This window comes from Stylophora pistillata, chromosome 5 (assembly GCF_964205215.1).
Source record: "Stylophora pistillata chromosome 5, jaStyPist1.2, whole genome shotgun sequence".
NCBI lineage: Eukaryota > Metazoa > Cnidaria > Anthozoa > Scleractinia > Pocilloporidae > Stylophora > Stylophora pistillata.
The window spans coordinates 33,080,418-33,101,884 of record NC_142523.1 but is presented as its reverse complement, the minus strand read 5'-3'; the positions used below and the strand labels follow the sequence as shown (position 1 = coordinate 33,101,884).

General features: G+C 40.1%; 3 protein-coding genes and 1 long non-coding RNA gene across 4 annotated transcripts; 3 read left to right on the top strand and 1 right to left on the bottom strand.

The window, feature by feature from the left end:
- Positions 1 to 119: 119 nt before the first annotated feature.
- On the top strand, positions 120 to 7,076 carry LOC111342288 (proton myo-inositol cotransporter-like). The gene is made up of 5 exons (XM_088762116.1): positions 120 to 657; positions 3,149 to 3,308; positions 4,222 to 4,430; positions 5,184 to 5,286; positions 5,553 to 7,076. Exons 1-5 carry the CDS (start codon positions 240 to 242, stop codon positions 6,346 to 6,348), a joined length of 1,686 nt encoding a protein of 561 aa, XP_088618242.1. The 5' UTR covers positions 120 to 239; the 3' UTR covers positions 6,349 to 7,076.
- A 1,792-nt stretch (positions 7,077 to 8,868) lies between these two features.
- LOC148731553 (proton myo-inositol cotransporter-like) lies at positions 8,869 to 12,491 on the top strand. Its single transcript, XM_088760525.1, has 3 exons — positions 8,869 to 10,438; positions 11,157 to 11,316; positions 11,982 to 12,491. The coding sequence occupies exons 1-3, from the start codon at positions 10,081 to 10,083 to the stop codon at positions 12,331 to 12,333; spliced, it is 870 nt and encodes a 289-aa protein (XP_088616651.1). The 5' UTR covers positions 8,869 to 10,080; the 3' UTR covers positions 12,334 to 12,491.
- A 2,150-nt stretch (positions 12,492 to 14,641) lies between these two features.
- Positions 14,642 to 16,208, top strand: LOC148731552 (uncharacterized). The gene is made up of 3 exons (XM_088760543.1): positions 14,642 to 14,804; positions 14,881 to 15,086; positions 15,347 to 16,208. Exons 1-3 carry the CDS (start codon positions 14,715 to 14,717, stop codon positions 15,522 to 15,524), a joined length of 474 nt encoding a protein of 157 aa, XP_088616669.1. The 5' UTR covers positions 14,642 to 14,714; the 3' UTR covers positions 15,525 to 16,208.
- A 2,399-nt stretch (positions 16,209 to 18,607) lies between these two features.
- Positions 18,608 to 20,987, bottom strand: LOC148731551 (uncharacterized). The gene is made up of 2 exons (XR_016001434.1): positions 19,977 to 20,987; positions 18,608 to 19,263 (listed from the first exon to the last, which is right to left on the bottom strand). It is a non-coding gene; the product is annotated as an uncharacterized LOC148731551 (long non-coding RNA).
- Positions 20,988 to 21,467: the final 480 nt, after the last annotated feature.

Sequence of the window (21,467 nt, the reverse complement as noted above, 5' to 3'; positions counted from 1 at the left end):
TGCAGGAAATGGTTGGGACAGATTGGGAGTCGGTGATAAATATTCAAATATGTCGTGCAGCACCTGCGGCTATGTTACGCCCATTTGCTGCTTACTGAGAAACGGGATTTTACTTGGTTTTGAAGTCAATTGAAACTTTCTCTCTACAGGAAAAGTCGTTTGAGTCTAAGACGTGATTACATGTGATTATCTACATCGATCGCGCTTTTGTTCAAGAAGTGGATCAAAGGCGAAGCGTCATGGAACAAAAATGCGGTCAAATACTACTACCTGATAGGAACTCCGAGCAAGAACCATTAATGAAAAGTTCCAGTGAAGCGAAACCAAGAATTCCAGTGTGCGTGTATATTTTCACTGTGTTCGCAGCCGTTGGAGGTTTTCTGATGGGATACAACTTCTCGGTCGTTTCTGGTGCAATGATCCTTATAAGGGAAGAGTTTCATTTGTCTTCATTTTGGCAAGAGCTCATCGTAAGCGTGGCAATAGGGATTGCCATCATAGGGGCGCTCCTCGGAGGATTTCTGAATCAACGACTTGGGAGAAAACCAATGCTTTTAGCTTGTGCATTGGTGTTTACGATAGGAGCGATGGTCAAGGCAACTGCTACATCGAGAAATGTTTTACTCATTGGTAGGCTCACTGTCGGTTTTGGAATAGGTAAGTAAAAACAAATTGGTTTTGAGTATTATGCAAATCGGTGTTCATCACGGGATCAAAAGATCTAGAACGATCACAAATGCTACCTTCATCAAGCTCTCCTTAGAGCTACGGCGTGGTGTCTTAATTTTTATAGAATTCTGATCTTGTCCTAATTTTGACCGAATATTACTCGGTGTTATTGTTTTCTTCGGAGTATCTTAGTAGTTCGACATTCGCGCTCGATAGACTAACTCTTAACATCAAAAAATCCAACTTTGTTATTTTTCATCCTTATCAAAAGCGACTGGCTTACCGACCAAAACTCTAAAAAAAAATTTTTATCTTCGTCTCGAGTCTAAAGTTTACATAAAATATCTGAGCGTTGTTATTGATCAGAATCTCTCTTGAAAATACCACGTTGATTCTGTTGTTACAAAAATTATGAAAAATGTTGGGCTACTTGCAAAGCTACGCCACTCTGTACCTCGAAAAATACTATTGAATATCTATAAGTCACTAATCAACCCTTATTTAACCTATGGTCCTGCTCCCTGGGGTCAGGCATGCAAGACTTCTTTTAACTAGATGCATAGCCGCGTGAACTCGGGCTTTCACTGATATCGCACATTTAGGGGACTGCCATACTGCCATTGTTACTGCCGTCACGCAATTTCGTCATTGCCGGTCATGAATAAGTCTACTTGTGTTTATTTTTGCCTGCGTGAGTGTAATGAATGTTGTTACGGTATTAGACAACAATCAAAATAATATATCACCATATAGGAGTAGGTTACTACAGACGCCAAAAGTTGAAATTCAAGGACTTTTTAATGACTTTGAAGGCTGACCTTTGGACACATGGGTCTATTACAAGAAAACATTCATAATTACCGACTTGCTCTATACTTCAATTTAATTATCCTTTGATGATATACCCTCACAGAACAATTCAGCAAATACTTCTTCTCATGTCGTGTAACTTTATTATTTAATCTTACCCTCTTCGTATTAAGCTTATAAACATGCTTTATAACTCTTCTAACCTTCACATAACGACGTAGCCAAGAGGACTTCGGTATGCTTGGATGAATACGCTCATAAACAAATTCCTTCAGTTCTCTGCTCTTTCTTCTGGGACTTTCCAGAGTAGCTTCTGGTATTCTACTGGGGGAAAGAGTTCCGTATAACCCCATAAATTAACTATGCATTCCATTTTACTCAGACTAAATATAATTAAAAGTTTTTTCGCAATACTCTATGCATAATTAATGTATGTATGAGGCTATGTGGAACTCTTGACCTACTGGGTTCTCGATCACGTCTAAATACACAGTTGTGTTTACATGTAAACATAATATGAGATAGCTCGTTTGATATGGCAGGTTTCGCTTGATATTTCTCGGTTCACTCGTAAAGGATCGCCCGTAAATTGATCTCTCGTAGAGTTCGCGGACCGATCTGTTCCCAAAACGCTCCACAAGTTTTAGTGTGGATCTACCGCAAACGCTGTATGCATGCGCTGTAGTGGAACTGCGTTTTGTGACTGAACACACACACACAAAAAAAGAAACCAAGCCGAATTTATACCTCGGGCGTTTCCTTCGGAAAGCTCGAGTAACAAATTCTTATTCGTCAGAAGGGAGCCCTTAGCTTCGTTTGTTGTACTTCGCAGACTGGCATGGCCATGCAATTTCTTCATTTCTTAAAGCAAACGTGCTTTCGATAACTTTTCTTTATCACGCGTCCGTATCAACCCTAACGCACGATATCAATAATAATAAAGCCGCAGCAAACATACTAAATCTATTTCAGCCGTCTAATATTCATTCATACAAAACACGATCGTTTACGTCTGAAACGTTTTATGTTAAAAGTTCGAGACTAGAAATACAAAACAACTCCTTCTCTCGGATCGGAGTAAGCTGTGGAATAAGATACCAAGCTGTATAACGGAATTCCCAAAGAAAGCTTTCAAAAACGTCCTTCGCAGATTGCTATTTGATATCTTAATTAGAAAAAGAAGATAACTATATTCAAATCCCCATGATCATTAAAAAAGTAGGTACATAGATACACCTTTTAAGTTTGAACTCTTCTTATCTTTTTCAGCTGTGTCTCTGTGACTGTGTGACTGTGCCAATAACCACTCTTTTTCCTTAGATTAGCTTTCTAGCCATTTGCGGGGCAAACCATCCCACTTTTATTTTATGTAAAAAGATCAAAGAACATTAGAATAAGAATTGTTCTTGTTGTTGTTGCAATTGTTGTCCACGGAGGCAGCCATTGCTTTAAGCCATGCGCTCTACGGTTCATTCTACACATGCGCTTACTCTTCACACATGCGCTGTAGTGGAACTGCGTTTTGTGAGTAAACCCAAACAAAAAACAAAACAAAAAAAAAGAAGCCGAATTTATACCTCGGGCGTTTCCTTCGGAAAGCCTGAATAATTAATTTGCACTTGTATTGATATTCGGTGAAAATAAATGTACTTTCTGCAATTGTTTTCAGGAGCGGTGTCTGTTACGGCCCCAGTGTATATTTCTGAAATTGCGCCATGGCGTATAAGAGGTCGTCTAGTCACCGTCTACTTTCTATTTATGACGGGAGCTGAACTTGTCGCTGCCATTATTGACGGCATCTTTAGCCCTTACAAGAAGACAGGATGGAGGTAAAAAGTATATCTTTTCATTTGTCGAGCCAGTATTATCAGCAGTGGAAAGTAACAGTAAAATCGTCACGTTTATGTTTTACCTCCATGCATCCATGTTACTAAAACTACTCACCCTGAAAGAAGGAGTGTGTTGTGCAGTGAGTGCAAACAACGACTGTCAACCTCGTTCCCACAAAAGGAAAAGGCCCTAAGAACGAGGTTGAGTGGCGGTGAATAAGATTGCTGGCATCACGCAACGGGGCAGTCACATGAATAATAATTTGTGAAGGTTATAATGTTGGGTGTTCATTCGGGCTGACATATCGAGTTACCCCTCAAGAGTCTTAGACAACCATACCAAATAGTCAGTCATGGTATTTTAAAAGCGTATGACTGATCAGGCTAAAAAAAAAAAAAAGAAAAAAAATTGTAAACGGGGCTTACCAGAACATTGCGTTATTTTTGTTGTGAAACCTCATCGTGTGGCACGAAGTTAAATTGGTCTGGTGCTACTTCCTTCGAATGATGATGATTGTCTATCGCATACTCCAGTTTTGAGGTTTCTCTGACAGCTCATCGGTGCCCGTGTAAAACTCCTGGTAAACAAAGGCACTAGTCTCGTACCCAGACCTCTCACGGCCAAGCCTACATTTCAGTCACAGTTACTCGGTAGGATCTGGGTATGAGACAGGGAGGGCACCATAAAGGTGAGTAAAAGTTCCCGTGACTAAAACATAACTCGCTTGGGGTAAACTCGGGCAGTACCCAGGCTTGTGAGTCAGACTTGACCCTTCTAAAAATAAAAAATTTTACCATTACTGGTGAGCTTCTGGTCAAAAAAGTTGACGTAATACCTCCTAACCATCTCTGAGATGTATTAGAAAGAAAATAACACCAACAAGTCGTATCAAATCATATTTCCCTTCGGTAGATTCATGTTTGGTTTAGGAACAGTCCCGTCAGCCATCATGTTCTTGGGTTGTCTGTGGCTTCCAGAAAGTCCCAGTTGGCTTGTCAGCAGGGGTGCCTGTGAAGATGCAAGGGAAGTTCTTGTAAGACTTAGAGGAACAATAGATGTGAACGAGGAGCTACAAGCTATAGAGACCGTCTGTAAAGAACAAGAATCCTATGATGAGAAAAGTAAGTTTGTGAAATATTGGAGGGTTGGGGTATTTATTGGCACCTCCGCGTGAAGCGTAAAGTTCTTTCGAGTGGTACTGTTTGAGTTTGATCGATCCCGATGTGATCACGACACAATCTTAAAGGGGACTCCGAGTTGGATCCAAGTGAGATCTAGGCGGGATTCTGACGTGGTACAAGGAAGAACTCCGGCGTGATCCCAATGTTGTGCCCGAGTAGGTTCTAGGCGTGGTCACGTCTGGTATTTTTGTTGCTGTTCCGTTGTCACTGCAAAATTAGATTAAAAGCTAGTTATGGTCCTGGATAGCAACCGTAGCCCTTGTTTTATATATCATCGCGTTCGCTGCGGGGATGGGGACTCTGCCATGGACGATAAATTCCGATATACCCTCTGGTGTAAAAGAAACACCAAAATGGTGATTTTCAGCCATTTACACACTACCGCTTGAGAACTTACTAAGAAAAATTATGGAGTTCAAGGTAAGTACTATTATTTATGAACGGAGTTTTTAACGCTCGGATTAATGGCCCACGTGCAATGTGCCACCCCTAACTGAGGGAAAAGGGCCTGGGAAAGAGGTTGATACGGTCCTCTAAATTGACTAATCAAAGTGAATGTATTAATTGAAAGAAATTATAATAAATTTAACCTCGCTTCCTAGTTAAATCTAAGCGAAAAATAAAAAAGTCGGTCTGTATGAGTGGAACCCTAGTGTATGATTAATCAAATGAAAGGTTGTCATTTGTTTTCAGGCAGATTTTATGAGATGTTGACCACTCCAAGTACAATGAAAGCTCTTTTGGTTGGCTGTATGTTGGTATCAATGCAAGAGCTCTGTGGGATTAATATTATTATGTAAGTAAAAATGTTTTATCAACTTTAAAAGTTAAAGCCTTAGATTAAAGATCACTGACCAAGCCCGACAGAATACGTGTATAGTAGGCTATGGCAGCATAAGCTGATTTAAGGGGGCTTTTGCATAAATCAACCGCGTAAATCATGGGTTATCATGTCAATCGTAAAGAATGCAGCGCATCCAAAAATCCTTTCCCCCCCCTTCTCCACCCATCAACATCAAGAATAAAACGAATTCTTCATAAAGGCGTGCTTTTTATTTCCAGCTTCTACAGTACAACTATCATACAGATGTCAGGCGTGCTGGGAGACCACCTGGCCTTCTGGCTGGCTGTGCTGGTCTATTTTGCTAGTTTCGCTTTGACTTCTGTGGGATTGTATCTGGTAGAGAAATTAGGACGCCGTAAGCTACTATTAGGAAGTCTTGCTGGGGTCATTCTTTGTTTGTTCCTATTGGGTGGTGCATTTTACTTGGCGAAGCAAAACGATGCTGCCATAAATTTTAACGAGAGAGCGCCCTCTAATATCAGTAACAGTTGTCCCACGACCGGATATTGCTTGGATTGCCTCAGAGTCGGAGAAAAATGTGGATTTTGTTATGCTAAAGACTCAACTAATAATCCTATGAGTGGCTCGTGTGTTCCAATTAACGTATCTTCTGGTGACAACATGGCCTCGTTTGGTAGATGCGGTCGCAAGAATCATACAGTCACGTGGTCGTACCAAGCGTGTCCATACAAGTATGCCTGGTTAGCAACCGTAGCCCTTGTTTTACATGTCGTCGCGTTTTCTCCAGGGATGGGGCCATTGCCATGGACGATGAACTCTGAGATATACCCTTCGTGGGCCCGTAGCACAGCATATGGGTTTGCTTCAGCAGTAAAATGGACTTGTAATGGGTTGCTTTCGATGACTTTTCTCTCTCTAACTGAATGGATTACCAGTTTTGGTGTGTTCTGGCTGTACGGAGGAATGTCGCTTCTAGGGTGGCTTTTTTTCTTTGCTTATCTTCCTGAGACCAAGAATAAATCGCCCGAGGAATTGGAATATTTGTTTTCATAGCATGTAATGATAATATCGTGAAAAACATGCATGGACACCTGCTAAGGAACCTCTAGCTAAAGCTTAGAGAGAGGCTGGAACCCAGTTGCTCTCGAAAATTTTGTTTCTTTGTAGAAATTATGAAACAAGCTTCAAATTAATGAGAGTTTGAAAAAATCGGTTTACATTACTTCATTAATAATGACAATAATAATAGCTTTATTTAAGGGGGGTAACACGTGACAGTAATTCAACTGATGAACTAGTGGCCCCTCATTCTTTGATTTGTTTAGAGAACTTGTATAAGTTTCTGGTAACGAATCAAATGAAAAACGCCGTCATTGAGAGCCTATCATTTTATTTTATTTTATTGATCAATTTTGGTTTCTCGCAATGGTGATCTCTTTTCTGAGTGGCTGTTGTGATTACGTTTGTTTTAGTATAACGGCGCTTAGTGCAAAAGGGCTTTAAGTACACAATTTAAGAAATCACCTGTTGTAATCTGCCTGTTCAATTCTCCGTGTAAGTAAATGGCAACATTAAAACCGGACAAGATTTCTTTTATCAAAGGAGGCGTGATGAAAAAGACACGAGTCGTTCATCTCGACCCAAAATCACGAGAATTCTATCGATTTTTGATGAATTTAGCAAAACTAAAACATAATCTTAGGTCGGTAACCTTAAAATCAAAATTTGATTAGACTCAAATTAAAAAAGAAGAGCACTGCACTGGTACAAAGTGCGACTTATCCTGTTGTTCTTATTTTTAAAGTATATTCCAATATTCTTTTTATTTTTGAACCCATTCACTCCAAAAATCTCATCAGTAATTCTCCTTACTTTCTGCCATAGAATTCTTATGATAATAGGTTGGAGAATTTGGTGTTGGATCAACTAATAATCCTTAACTCACAGTTGAAGCTCAGGTCATTAGTATTGCTGCGGACGGTTAATTTAAGAACCGCAAATTTTGTCCAGCGGCTCAAGACGACGATTACTTATTCGCACTAAAGACGGCAACACGAAATAGGGAAGTTTCTAGACGCTGATGTCAAATTATCAAACTAAAAGGGTCTCTTCGGCGATAAAACTTGTATAGAAAAAGTGAGAACTGAGGGCCTAAAGTTAGTTGGTTTGAGACGGGTTTCGTCGATCATGAGGTGAAACTTGTCATTTGACTACTGGTTCTTTGAGGAAAATGGCCCGCGAGTAATTGATTGGACACGGAATCGTGTAATCCTTTTTAATTGGTTTTTATTCGATCTACAAAAAATATACATAATTCCTGAGCGATCTAACAGCAAGCGATTCCTGACAATTTCATGCTAGAAAACGAAATGATGATACTGAAATTCCAACTAATTACAAAAACACTACTCACTTCTGTGGCACAATCCAATCAAAACTCTAGTACCAAGAAAGAGGTTAGCAAAATTCTCTCAGGACACTTCATGTAGCGAGCTCGAGGTAGAAAAAGGACTGATCGCTCTCGAGCGCGTGTTACGGCAAAAATGTCACATGAACTCAAAGGTCAGCCTTAAGCGATTACGCAATGGGCTCTAAATCACGTTGTCAATTACTAATTAAATGTCAATAAACGGATTAATAAATCAAAATATTATTGACTTTTGATCAACGAAACAGATACGACGTGTTTACATGTGATTATTTAAATGGATCGTGAGTTTGTTATAGTCGACCGAACGTGGAGCGTCGTGGAACAAAAAAAACAATCAAATACTATTACTTGACGACAAAACCGAGCGGGGACAATTACTGAAAAGTTGCAACGCTACTGAGAAATAACGAAACCCAGCGTGTGTGTACATTTGCACTGTCTTCGCCGCAGTCTATAGTTTTGCAATAGGTTATAACTTGGCTGTCGTTTCTGGAGCAATGATTCTTACAAAGTAAGAGTTTCATTTGCCGTCATTTTGGCAAGCTCCTTTTAAGCGTAGCAATTGCTACAGCTATATTGGGAGCTCTGCTAGGAGGTTTTCTGAATCAACGATTTGGGAGAAAACCAGTGCTTTTAGCTTGTGCAATGGTGTTTACGATTGGAGCCGTGGTCGAGGCAGTTGCTACATCGAGAAATGTTTTACTCAGTTATTCTCCTCTCTTTCTGCCGTTCAATTCTTATGATGCTAGTTTAGAGAACTTGGTATTGGATCAGCGGATAATCCCCTTACTGATATTTTTCTTTATCCTCGTCACTTGTCTGCTTCATATTGTATTGCAGTTGTATGGAAAAATTCTGCTTTTGTCACTCACGAGTGTGAAAGGATTATGGCCGAAATGGGTAAATGTCAAAGCAAGCCATCAGCCAATGCATACAGATCGACCGGGATGGTTTAAAGTCAATATTTTTAGCATCTAAAACCGAAGAGACTCAATAGGTCAATATCCATGTAGAGATCTCAGATTCGGTGGAAAAAAAAAAATTTCACTGCCGATCCCGATCCCAAAGCGTACGATCCGGGGTAGCAGTCTCTTATCCCAATGGGACCCACGCCGGGTCTTCAGATATTATGAATTTTCATTGGCTAGATTTCCGCCGCTATCTCGGATCTGGTCTTTTACGTTCCTCCCCGAGAAGAGACTTCGGGGTGGGGAGCGGGCTTCGGTTCCCAAACAACAGCTAGTAATCGAGCCTAGAATTTTCATTTTATGATTTTACGTATGATGCACGATTCTTCGCAGTAGATAGCGCTATTTATGCAATAGCGAAAATCAGACCTGAAAAAAATCAGGCCTTTACGGGATTCGAACCACTGACCTCTGCGATACTAGTGCAGCGCTCTACCAATTGAGCTAACAAGCCAACTGGGAGCAGGCCGTTAAGTTGATTCGTAATAAACCCGTGATGATAAATCAGATACAATGGATATCTGAAGTTCATATATTTTGAACGGCGGTATTAACTACGTATGATGCACGATCCTTCGCAGTAGGATTTCAATCACTTAAACATATTTCAAGTTCAGTTCGCTTACTCCATGATCTGACACTCAAATTCTCAAATGGTAACACTCTCTTGACATTTTGCTAAGTCGGCTTGCAAACAGGGCCAAACTAACACGAGAAATATTTTAAAATATTATGATTGCGAACCGAGCAAGGTTCTTTATAAGATACCTTGACTTAAACAGTTCATCGAAGTTTGTCATAGCGGAGAGCAAGAGTGTGTTGTTTTAAAATGTCAGCTGTCCTCTTCCAGCAAGTGGTCAAGTATAACAGGTTCCAAATTAACCCGCTCTTCTGTTCAACAATTTGCATCCATACGACATTTTTCATAATTGTTTTGCAAACTCCATGCTCGAGTACCCGCGCATTTTCATCACCATCTCTTTTGTTGTAGAACACAAATTACTACACGGAACAAAGATATGGCAATGGAACATACCCTTCGTCTAACTCGAATTTAGACTAGTCTGTAACACAAGCATACGCGCTAGACGAGGGTAAGGTAATAGTCACCTTTGAGCTGCGAAGCTGCATTTCGAAGGCAAAGTTTAGGACCGGTTGGGATTCGGCGATAAAATATTCAAATATTCCGTGCCGTGCCTGCGGCTACGTTATACGTGAGAAAAAAGGATACGAAACTTTCTTCACAGGGAAAGTCGTTTCAGTCGAAGACGTGATTACAATCGATAGCGCTTTTGTTCAAGAAGTGGAGCAAACGCGAAATGTCATGGAACAAAAATGAAGTCAAATACTACTAAAAGTGATAAGAAATCCGAGTAAGAACCATTAATGGAAAGTTCCAGTGAAGCGAAACAAAGAATTCCAGTGCGCCTGTATTTTTTCACTGTCTTCGCTTCCATTGGAGGTTTTCTGGTGGGATACAACTTCTCGATCGTTTCTGGGGCAATGATCCTTATAAGGGAAGAGTTTCATTTGTCGTCATTTTGGCAAGAGCTCATCGTAAGTGTCGCAATAGGTACAGCCATCATAGGAGCCTCGCTCGGAGGATTTCTGAATCAACGACTTGGGAGAAAACCAATGCTTTTAGCTTGTGCATTAGTGTTTACGATAGGAGCAGTGGTCGAGGCAATTGCTGCATCGAGAAATGGTTTACTCGTTGGTAGGCTTATTGTCGGTCTTGGAATAGGTAAGTTAAAAAAGAAAAATTGGTTTTACGTGATATGAAAATTGGTCTCAAGATCAAAAGATTAAGAGAGGTTAAGATAAAGATTAAGAGAGATATGAAAATTGATCTCACGATCAAAAGATTAAGAGAGAGTTTAAGAGCCCAGAGAACGATGGCAAATGATACCTTAATCAAGTGCCCCATAGAGCTACGGCATAGTATGTCTTAATTTTTGTAGCTACGGCCTCCTATGGGAGGATCAGCCACATACGTTTTGGAGATTAGTGAGTGAGTGAGTGTAACTATAGAATTCTGACCTTGACCCAATTTTGCGCGTGAGTAGGAGAGAAGAAAACCTAGTAGAGAAGGCAGGGGATAACGCGCTGAAGCCAAATTTAAATACATGAATTAATTGTCTAAGAGGTCAGAGAATGGATAGAGTGAGTGGGGAAGTTCCTTTCACACTAAAACCTCCTAGTAAAAAATCGTGCTCCATCCAACCATTCTCTTGACTCTAATATGTGATTCAGTAGAGATACTCCAAGGAGAGATTAGATGTGCGTCACCGCTTCTCTATGGATTGAAGGGTTGTGTAACCAAGTGTCCCTTTTTGGAATAAGTTGAAATAATTTCTTTTCTAAAACTCTTACAAAAAACCAAGGAGAAAGAAAAATTGAAGTAATTTGGGCTTGCATTGATAACGGGTGAAAATTAATGTATTTTCTCTAATTGTTTGCAGGAGGGGTGTCTATTACGGCCCCGGTATTTATTTCTGAAATTGCGCCATGGCGTATAAGAGGTCGTCTAGTCACCGTCTACTGTGTATTTTTTGTGGGAGCTGAACTTGTCGCTGCCATTATTGACGTCATCTTTAGCCCTTACAAAAAGACAGGATGGAGGTAAAGAGATATAGAATAGTTTTCCTTTAATAGCAAATTCTCAACCATGGAAAGTAACAGTAAAATCGTCAAGTTAATGTTTTACCTACATCCATCCACCCATAGCGGACATACAAAATATGCAATACCTTAGATAAAAAAAAAATTAAAAAAAAAGTCAAAGACAAAATCCAACAACAATAACAACAACACAGTATGTTTCCAAATCTATCGCTCAAACTACTCACTCTGGCTCATCGATGCCTATGTAAAACGCCTAGTGGTCGAAGGCGCTAGTATCGTGCCCAGAGTTTTCACGGCCAAGCGAACATTTCAGTCATAGTTGCACGGTAGGATCTGGGTACAAGCTTAGAGAGGCATTGTGCGAGTAAAGGATCCTGCGACTAAAACATAACACAATGACCCTGTCAAGGCTTGGGTACCAGCTGCATGTGGTCGATTCTTGTTTCGATACCTACCCGGGATAAACTCAGGCAGTACCCGAGCTTTTGAGTCAGATTTCACCCTTCTTACGACAAAAAAGTAATCTCACTATTACTAATGAGTTCCTGATGAAAAAAAAGTTGACGTAATACCTCCAGACCATCTCTAAGACGTTTTAAAAAAAGAAAGAAAGAAAAAAAAAAACACAGCAAGTCGTATTGGATAATATTTCTCTTCGGTAGATTCATGTTTGGTTTAGCTGCAGTCCCGTCATCCATCATGTTCTTGGGCTGTCTGTGGCTTCCAGAAAGTCCCAGTTGGCTTGTCAGCAGGGGCGCCTGTGAAGATGCAAGGGAAGTTCTTGTAAGACTTAGAGGGACGACAGATGTGAACGAAGAGTTGCAATCTATACTGGCCGTTTGTAAAGAACAAGAATCCTATGATAAGAAAAGTAAGTTTGTGAAATATTGGAGGGTTGGGGTATTGATTGACTCCTCCACACGAAGTGTTAAGTTCTTTCGAGTGGTACTGTTTACGTTTAATCCCGATGTAATCCCGACGCAATCCCGAAGGGAATTGGGATTGGTCACGTAAGGTATTTTTGTTGTTGTTCTGTTGTCACTGCAAAATTAAAGCTACTTAACAACAAAAATGAAAGATCGGTAAAAGAAACACCAAAATGGTTATTTTCAGCCATCTATGAACTATTACATACCCCTTTAGAACTTTTTAAGCTTTTTTACCGAGTTCGAGGTCCGTACTGTAATTTACGAAGCGAGTTTTTATCGCTAGGATTTATGGCCCAAGTGCAACGCGCGCGGACCATAAATCCGAGCGGGAAGAACAGGGTTCTGTTGCTTGCAGTGCGGGCCGAGCGAACGAGGTTAGTAAGTTAATTAGCTTATCACATGTTTCGAATGGATGGGGAAGACTTCAATTCAAACAAACTCCTGAAGTAATCAGGTAGCAAGAACCGAAAAATGGGAGTTTCGTTCAACCATCACCACAGAAAATATTTGACACCTGATTCTTGTAGAGAAAGACCTCCTGATGAAAGCCAGGTAGTTCGTAAAGTTGAATTGTGGTATACGTTTCGAGTTAAGGGGATGTTTTCTTGCCCAGTTCACATCTGACAGCCTACTTCAACAGTTGAAAAGAGTTAACTATCAGACGTTTGTTTGGAGAAAGGCTCTGACTGCAATCCAGCATCTCCCGCAGCCCGAAAGGAATGATGGGTGAGAGGAGACTCCTCGCTAAAGTTGGTTTACATGACAAAAGAACCAGCGCCGAGTAGCCTGTTGGAACTGACGACTTGCACATGTCAGAGCGGGTGTCAGAGCAACTGCTCGTGTGACAACACAGGGTTATCATGTTCAGAGGCATGTTATTGCATGGCCAGCAGTGACATGTGTAGAAATCCACATGGAGTCCTCTTAGACTTTGTTTCTGACTCTGATTCCTAGAACTCTAGTTCTCAGTGAGAAAAATAACTCTCGTTGTTATTATTAGTATTGTAGTCATATATTCGAACATTGCAATGTCATAAATCAGAAACGAGTAACGGCAACATTTTCTTTCTTTTTCATTTACATGTGAGTCATGATTTTTTGTTTGTTTGCCTCCAAGGGACTAGCCACGTTTGCGTGCTAGATCTAAACTGATAAAAATGATATACAGTGAACCGTTTTAATTCCCAAAGGTTTTGCTAGGACGATAGCAAGAGCAAAAGAAAGTTATTTAAAGAAGGGATACATATTTGGTTTTTGCGAGGTTGTTCTTCAAAACAACGGCGAACGCTGGTTTTTTTGCTAATACTCGCACATTTGTTACTTGTCACGTTTAAAATCACGTGACTAATCGCGTGACATACTTTACCACTTACAAATAAAGCAGATGTATATTTAACGAAGTTTAGATTAAGTGGTTGAAATCGTTGATTTTTACGAAGAAATAGCGATGTAAACTACGTTCGAGTGTGTAGCCTCGTTTCCATGCTGATCCGTGAGCTGGACAAGAAAACATCCCCTTAACTCGAAACGTATACCACAATTCAACTTTCCAAACTACCTGGCTTTGATCATGAGGTCTTTCTCTACAAGAATCAGGTGTCAAATATTTTCTGTTGTGATGGTTGAACGAAACTCCCAGTTTTCGGTTCCTACTCCCTGACTTAAGTTGGCAGGCCATGGAATACGACCCCAACCTCGTTCCCAGGGCCTTTTCCCTTTTCCACCCCACCTTCAACTAAGGGAAGAGGCCCTGGGGATAAGGTTGATGCGGTCCACAAAATTGACCAATCACAGCGCATGTATTAATTGAGAGAGATCATAATGAATTTAACCTCGTTTCCAAGTTAAATCCAAGCGGAAAAAGTCTGTAACTTACAGTAAGGATCTCAAACTCGGCTATTAACAGGTATTTATGCTCAGTGGTCAGTGCGCTGGACTCTAGGTCAGATGGCCCGGGTTCAAGTCCTGGCTGGGGCTTGACGTTGTGTCCTTAAGCAAGACGCTTCACTCACATTGCTTCGTCTTCTCGGATAGGACGTAAAGCCGGAGGTCCCGTCTCCTGCACCTATCAATTAGTTAATTTCGGCAAGGGACGTTAAAGAACCCACATCACGAGATTACTGTGATGTGGTCTGGCCTGTTTACTGGGAAGGGGGGGAGGGGGCATCTGTAAAAATTTCTCCTTTATTAATTGTAAACTGCCGCCGGCAGTCTCGAAAAGTCCCCCGCACAGTGTTGTAAAGCGCATTAGAGTATTTACATGGAAATGCGCTATAGAAATTGATCTATATTATCTATATTATTATTTAAGGCCAATAAAATATCCAAAAGTTGCACTAGCCAGCCAGCTCCCCCTAATTTTGATTCTTTTGCAGACTCCACTTAACACTGCATTTAAGCGAGTGCCCAGAAAGAGCGGTTCCCTGTGCGGTGACTGGCTGCACTGCTATAATAAAACAGAAGAACATGTCACAGCACTCGAAAAATGCAGCCGCAACCCACAGTGTTCTGCAGGAAGGAGAGGTCCAGCGTCTGCGGGGCCTGATGCATTTCCAGGTGAGATGCTTGAATTTTAAAAATAATGAGAAAAGATATCATATTAACATGAACTGAACATTCGGTTTCATTTCAGAGAGCCAAACCAAAATGGATTTTGGAAGAAAGAGGAGTGTTCTCCTTCCGCTGGAAGGGAGAGAAATGGAGTGACGTCAAGGGGCCGCACCTATTCAGCACTGAGTACAGGTGCTGGAATGGGAACCGGTGGAGGGCGCATCTGCGATTTGCGGGACTCTCCTTGGAGCTGGTGTCCGCAGTGACGGCAGTGGTAGTAGGAACGAGGTGAGGGACTCATCTTTATCATAAAGGATAGATTCTCACTCTTGAATCTGGAACGCTGTGCAGAGGATAAATGATCGTTGCTGATAAGCCAAAGTACTTGCATATAGGTGACGTATTTTACGACAACTATCAATATCGTTAATTTTCCATATAGGAGTGAGGAAATCTAAAACCATGTCTCCGAACCTGAAAACTGTCAAAAATAAAATAAACCTTATCATGATTCTCCACAGTAATGACTTTATGCTTCATATCAACAGAATAGTACTGATGCCTGATTCCCGCGAGGAGAAGGTTTTCCCTTTCTCAGCGAGGGAGATAAGAGAGGGGGGAGTAGCAGCAAATATCCCGCTCTGTGAACTGGATCACGTGGACCGAGAAGACGTTATGATTGTCAAGTTTGTCTTGACATATTATCTTTTAAAAGAAGACAAGTAGATTTCCATTTATTAACTAGGAGAGTTAACAAGGTCGCAAATGATAACGCAAAAAATGGAAGTCGTTTATGCACTAGAACAAAAAGGATCGTAGGCGATGTGATAAGCATAGAACAAACTAACAATGAAATTTAAGAAATAACTTTGAATGGAAAAAAGTTTAAGTGCTTCTTCATGGAGATCTTCCGCTTTTTTCGCTGTATGTAATACCTCTCTTAGCTCTTATCTGTAACATTACTAATTGGAAAAGATCACTTGACGCAGTTGTTTTGATGTCAAAACTTTGTTGTTTTTTAGGGTTAGTAACAAGTGACGAATTTAGAAAATAGAGAGTCTGGAAGCTAAATAACTTGAGTTTTCCAGTCAGCCACCAGTTTAGTTAAGTTGTGTACATTTGGAAAAATGCCTGTGGGAAACAGAAGTACACTTGAAGAAAAATGTTCTCGATAATGACGTTATGGAAGGAAAGATGGCTACGAGGACAAATGTAGAGAGTGGTGCTCTGATAGTAAATCTTTTTTAGGCGATATAAAAAAAGGTTAGGTTTTTTAGTCAAATTGTTTTTTTTTTTTCAAGATAAATGGGAAACAGAATTGTCAATTTACCTCTGTTCAGTATGAGTAAGCTAGATTTGTTCGTTTGCTGCACTGTGTTTCACGTGATAATAAATAATTTGATAAATTCATTTTTCCTTGTTCTCTGACTACCCTGGTCCCACTGTCGCAAACGCTATAACCGGTTTGGTAACAGAATGAAAGGCATCCCACACCGAATAAAAGCCGACACGTAGCGTCGCACCACCCCAGTCTGACACGAATTTGAATTTGTTAAAAAACAAAATAAAACAATATATATAACTAACTGCAGAAAGTACCGTTTCGGCCTTCTGGGCCTCATCAGTGCAGTGCTGATGCTAGGGTGGGGGAGAAACGATATGGCTATAATAAAAAAAAAGCGAAAAAATAAAAACCTTGCCTTGCATAACATGAATTAAAAGTAGTTTTTTTCTCAAAGGAGACTAGTGGGCAGCACAAAGGAAGACTTATTGTTGCGATTTCTCCTTTATTTCTTCCGAAGCGTGTCGTCTCTAGCATTGGACAGAATATAAGTACACATTCGGTAGTCTCAGTTTACTTTCCCATATTAGTGTATCAGAGTTGAAAAACCTGTAAACGGATGTTACAAAAGAACGCCTTAATCTATTGTGCGTTATTGTATTTTGAGGGCCGTAGGATAAATGATAATTGCAGTGAATCGATAAACAATGACTTTGTTTCTTTACAAATCTTTTTTAATTAGGAAAGAAGGTTAGTGAGATCAACCGATTTGAACAAATAAGTTCTCTTCCGTCAGATATACGGGCCGCGAATTTTTTACAGTAGCTAGTTTGCCAGTCAGGTTTGTCAGTTAAGTCGTTCCGTATCCATGCTGATATTACAAGAAATGCCTTAATTTACTGAGCGTTGTTGTTGTTTGGGAGCCGTGAGGGTATCGTCAATTGTTGTGACTCAAGAAACAAACACTTTTTTTCTTCACAACTTGTCGTTAATTAAGAAAAAAAATGATCGGTGAGTTCAACAGATTTGATCGTGTAAATTTTCTACCTTTAGAAATACAAAAAGCTAGCTTTGGTAGTTTTCATGGTAGCCAGTTTGTCAGTCACGTCAGTCAGTTAAGACGTTTCCTACCCCTATCAATAGGGTATGTTTTCCCTTCAGGTATGTTCGAAGTCAGGTCTGTTTCTTTCGTCAACTAGTAAATTTACCAGCGTTTAAATAATAACGTTTTTATTACGGGCGTCCATTTTTGATAGGCAACAGCAGAATGTAAGATCAAAAAAGCGCGGGAACAGGGGAGTTATAGGACATGCAAACGCAGATAATATTTTCACCACATACAAATAATATATTCCGTCCTAAATGAAAGTACATAACAACCCAACGTTTTTATGAACAAAACCTAAATTTTTAGTAGTCGTTGTAATAACTGTAATTACAAACTGTCCTGTTTTCTGTTGTGACAACGGCAAACACACTTCGCCATTATAACAGAAGATGAAAAATAATCAAACTTACCTTACGCGAGGCAGTAATGAGGAAGTCGCAAGTTGAAATAATAGGCTGTTTTAGCTTGTGCTTAGCAATGATTTACGGTCAGCTAAAGAGGTTCTATTCATTTTGTTCTAAACAACCGTGTGAAAAAGAGGTAATTTGCATAAGTGCGAAATAGTCAATTAGGAAACTGAAGAAAGTCACAGAATCATTGAAATTTAGATCGTTATTCGCTATTGCTAGCTGAGTAGACTCCAACAAGGAGAAGAAGAAAATGGTAAGTCCTTACGTCAGTATGCAGCTTTAGAGCAGGGCCCCACGATAAAGCTTTTAAACAGTAGTCGTAAAAAAAACGTTAATAGTAAAAATATTTATGGTAACCGGCGTAAGGAGAAAAAAAACCGCCAGCCGTGAATTGGCCATAATTTTATTCTTTAAACTTTCGAACCATCACCCAATAGGAACACTCCACTATTTGGTGCATCTTTTTAATATCATTACTATTATTCATTTATGAATTTTTTTTTGGCGAGTTCAACCTCAACGCCGGTAGGTCGGTTGCCGAACACTGTTGCAACAACACGAAGTTAATTTTTTGCAGATTCCATGAAACATTCAACCCAAACTTAAAAAGGGACTAATTCGGTAATCACCTCGGCCTATTTAAGAGATTAAACTGAAAGCGTTCTCCAAAGATGCCAGGCTTTAAATTGCGAACGAGGGTATCAATTTTTTGCAGCACGAGATAATAAAGAAATTATTTTGTACAATTCCTTTCCGCTTCTAATTAAAGAATTGAGCATATGCCCAAAAGTCGCATTTCCATTTCAATGGTAATGAATTGTTTTTAGTTCGTGCACACAAATATTGCAACGTCTCCTTGTTAGTGGGCACCGTCAATTATAGATAAACCTCATTTCGTTGGATTTTTTTTTTTTTTTTTAACGCAGCGACCATCTTAACGCGCGGGGGCTGACGTAAATGTACTTTGTATTAATTGAAAAACAATAACGGGGAAAGGGCGCTTTAGTCCTTCTTTCATCGTGTGCGTGCATTGGCACAAACGTCCTTTAATCTATCTCTATCATCTTATATAGTAACAAATTTTACGTGCGTCTGCTCGCTGTTCGTAGCACAAATTGGATTGACGCCTACGCGATAAATAAAAACTAAAAAAAAACTCAAAACAACACTAAAAGTATTGTGGATTACAATAATAATTATCGACGTACTCAGGTGCTGTTGTAGACTGCACTTTTCCCATTCGATGTGGAAGGCCTCCTTTATGTTAATTCAAAAATTCTCGAAGCAAGAGAATCCACCATAAAAGTCGTATCTTATACGCGTCTATATGTTCAGGGGAAAAGAATGCTTATGCACAAAGTTTAAGCCGGCCATCTTAATTTGTTCAAAACCGTTAAAGGGTCTTTCCTTTTGAATGCTGTACAGGCGTTGCAGAAGATGCAAGAAAAGAGGTGTGAGATCAAACAGTTTTTCGAGGAGTTACCCAGAGTGCCACTTGGTAAGCCCCTGCACGAGGTTTATTTCTTCTCTGCTTAGGATTCCCAGCAACGAATTTCCAGGCTTTCCTGGATTTGAATACATGCTTGAACACCAAGATTAGTAGACCCTTACAGGATGACTGCTCGAGATTCCTTTAGGATAGGCCAATTCTGCCCCTTGGTGGACCTGGGAAAGAGAGGAAGTTCATGGTTTATTTCTTCTCTGATTTAAATGCATGCTTGAACAGCAAGATTGGTAGACCCTTACAGGATGGCTGCTCGAAACACCTTTAGGAAAGGCCAGTCGCACGCTTTGGTGGACCTGGTAACGTGGTAAAATGCAACGAGAGCGAGTTCAACCACTTATCAAAGGTTGAAATCTCTATTTTCTCAAGTATATACTGAAACAGTAAATAGCGTCATAAGATCGCTCTGATCGGCCTGCACTCAAAATCCGAGCATCCTTTGCTATGCACCTCCGAGCAACTCACCCATTATTGGCACACAAAAACTATGATAACCGTTACTGGAATAAAAGAGTGAAAAAAGAATCACTGACATAGTATATACTAGAGCAGACATTGTCTAAAGATTTTTAAATGTAAATATTTTCATAATCTCATTGTTCCTTGATATTCTGGGACATGTGGTTCGCAAGCTGAAGAAGGTGGAAATGTGACAACAAAAAGTACTCAGGGCGCTTTAACATCAAAATTATTTCATACAGGCGAATGATAAATTACACATATATGCATAGCTAGGATAACGCCTAAATAAAGATATTGATGGCACAAAATCCATGTCAAATATATCTACTATTTTCAATATTTCAGTACAATAGGGGAAGACGTGCACGAAGGGAGACATGGGTTTTTAGAATTGTTACGATACAAAATTCACCTGCATAAGACCACTTCCAGATAGTGGAAAGACGAGATATGGCCACCGCCCTAGATCCGAAGTGCACTCGGATTACTGGCCCTCCTTCCGGCAGATGGACCAAAGAATTAACAACATAACTGCACATCAAATGATTGTCCACCGACTTAACTTCGTTGACTCAGTCACTATGGGGTTGACACCCAAGAAATCGAATCCTGCTGGAAAATTTTAAAACTGGACCAGTCAACACGCTGGAGGATAAGGAGGGAAGAACGGGAGCCCCTCAGAAATCAATGCAGCCTTTTTGGCCGTTTTAGCCAATCAGTATCTAGTTCAAAATCCGGTTTTGTAAATAAGCTACTGGTTTTACTTTCAGGTTTTGAGAGAAAGTTAGATAAACAATTAAGCTCTGTCCATGACTATGTTGAAAAGTGTTTCATAGGTTAGGTCTATTGACCACACTGGTCCAGAAAGATTTTCTGACGAAAAGACGCACTTTTAAAATGTGCCACTTTACCTTGAATTTTAACTCACTTTTAAAACAGATCTTTTCGAATTCCCCGATGTTGATTTCTCTTGTAACACTTTTTTGACGGGATGATAAGGGCTTTACTACACGCATCATCTAGCTGCAATGCGTTTTTTGCCGTAGGTGACTATTATAATAAAGGGGAAAAAAGATAGTTTATTCATTTTCATGGATAGAGGCAAAGCCTTTGTTGGATTCAGAGAGCAAAATGACGTTTTCAAAGCACCTACAAAAGTCACTGTGGTGATGGTTTGCCTTTATTTTGGAAGTGTTTAACGCCGAACAATTCAGAGTGTTCAAAAATAAAATGTGATTGAAAGTTTAAGAGATTGGTGATTCAATCGTAATTGAAGGAGCAAAAGTAGTAGCATTTTAAAACTAGAGTGCGATTTAATGTTGTTGTATCGATAGATGACGCTGTTGTGAGTAGGAAAAAGGGTGCGGCGATATCCAGTTTTTTTTACTGCTTCATATGCATGTCTAAGTTTTCCGTTCTTTATTTACCCCTTAAAGATTTACAGTAAAAGTTCAATAATATCTCAATGCAGGTTGTTGCAGAAAAAGCAGGAACGCGCGCAAGCGAAAAAAAGGGCGTCCTGATATTTGGGGAAGAGAATCGCCTAAACAAAAACGGAAGCATGGGAAAATTGATTTTCAATATTCTCCACTCTTACTTCATATCCTCTCTATGAATCCTGTGTCTGAATCTCCTTAAAAAACTTATGAAGTAAACACCGTTGGTATCGAGGTTTTGGATCACATTTGGTATCTGGGCAACCGAGCTCGGTGTATGTTCACCGTACTCGAATAGCGATTCGAGTACCAGTTCAAACCAACCTCGGATCAACGAGCTCGAAATGCGGTCAATTCTATTCGAGCTCGATCCAACTATATCGTGCTCGATCAAAAAGACGAGCTCGACAAACTCAATCTGTTCTAATCGAGCTCGGTTTCTTATCGAGCTCGGTTTGCCTCGATTT

Coding starts and splice junctions, on each gene's coding strand:
- LOC111342288 (XM_088762116.1), top strand. CDS start 240: ATGGAACAAAAATGCGGTCAAATACTACTACCTGATAGGAACTCCGAG. Junction 3,309..4,221: donor TACAAGAAGACAGGATGGAG/GTAAAAAGTATA, acceptor TCCCTTCGGTAG/ATTCATGTTTGGTTTAGGAA. Junction 5,287..5,552: donor TGTGGGATTAATATTATTAT/GTAAGTAAAAAT, acceptor TTTTATTTCCAG/CTTCTACAGTACAACTATCA.
- LOC148731553 (XM_088760525.1), top strand. CDS start 10,081: ATGGAAAGTTCCAGTGAAGCGAAACAAAGAATTCCAGTGCGCCTGTAT. Junction 10,439..11,156: donor TATTGTCGGTCTTGGAATAG/GTAAGTTAAAAA, acceptor AATTGTTTGCAG/GAGGGGTGTCTATTACGGCC. Junction 11,317..11,981: donor TACAAAAAGACAGGATGGAG/GTAAAGAGATAT, acceptor TCTCTTCGGTAG/ATTCATGTTTGGTTTAGCTG.
- LOC148731552 (XM_088760543.1), top strand. CDS start 14,715: ATGTCACAGCACTCGAAAAATGCAGCCGCAACCCACAGTGTTCTGCAG. Junction 14,805..14,880: donor GGGGCCTGATGCATTTCCAG/GTGAGATGCTTG, acceptor GTTTCATTTCAG/AGAGCCAAACCAAAATGGAT. Junction 15,087..15,346: donor GCAGTGGTAGTAGGAACGAG/GTGAGGGACTCA, acceptor TCATATCAACAG/AATAGTACTGATGCCTGATT.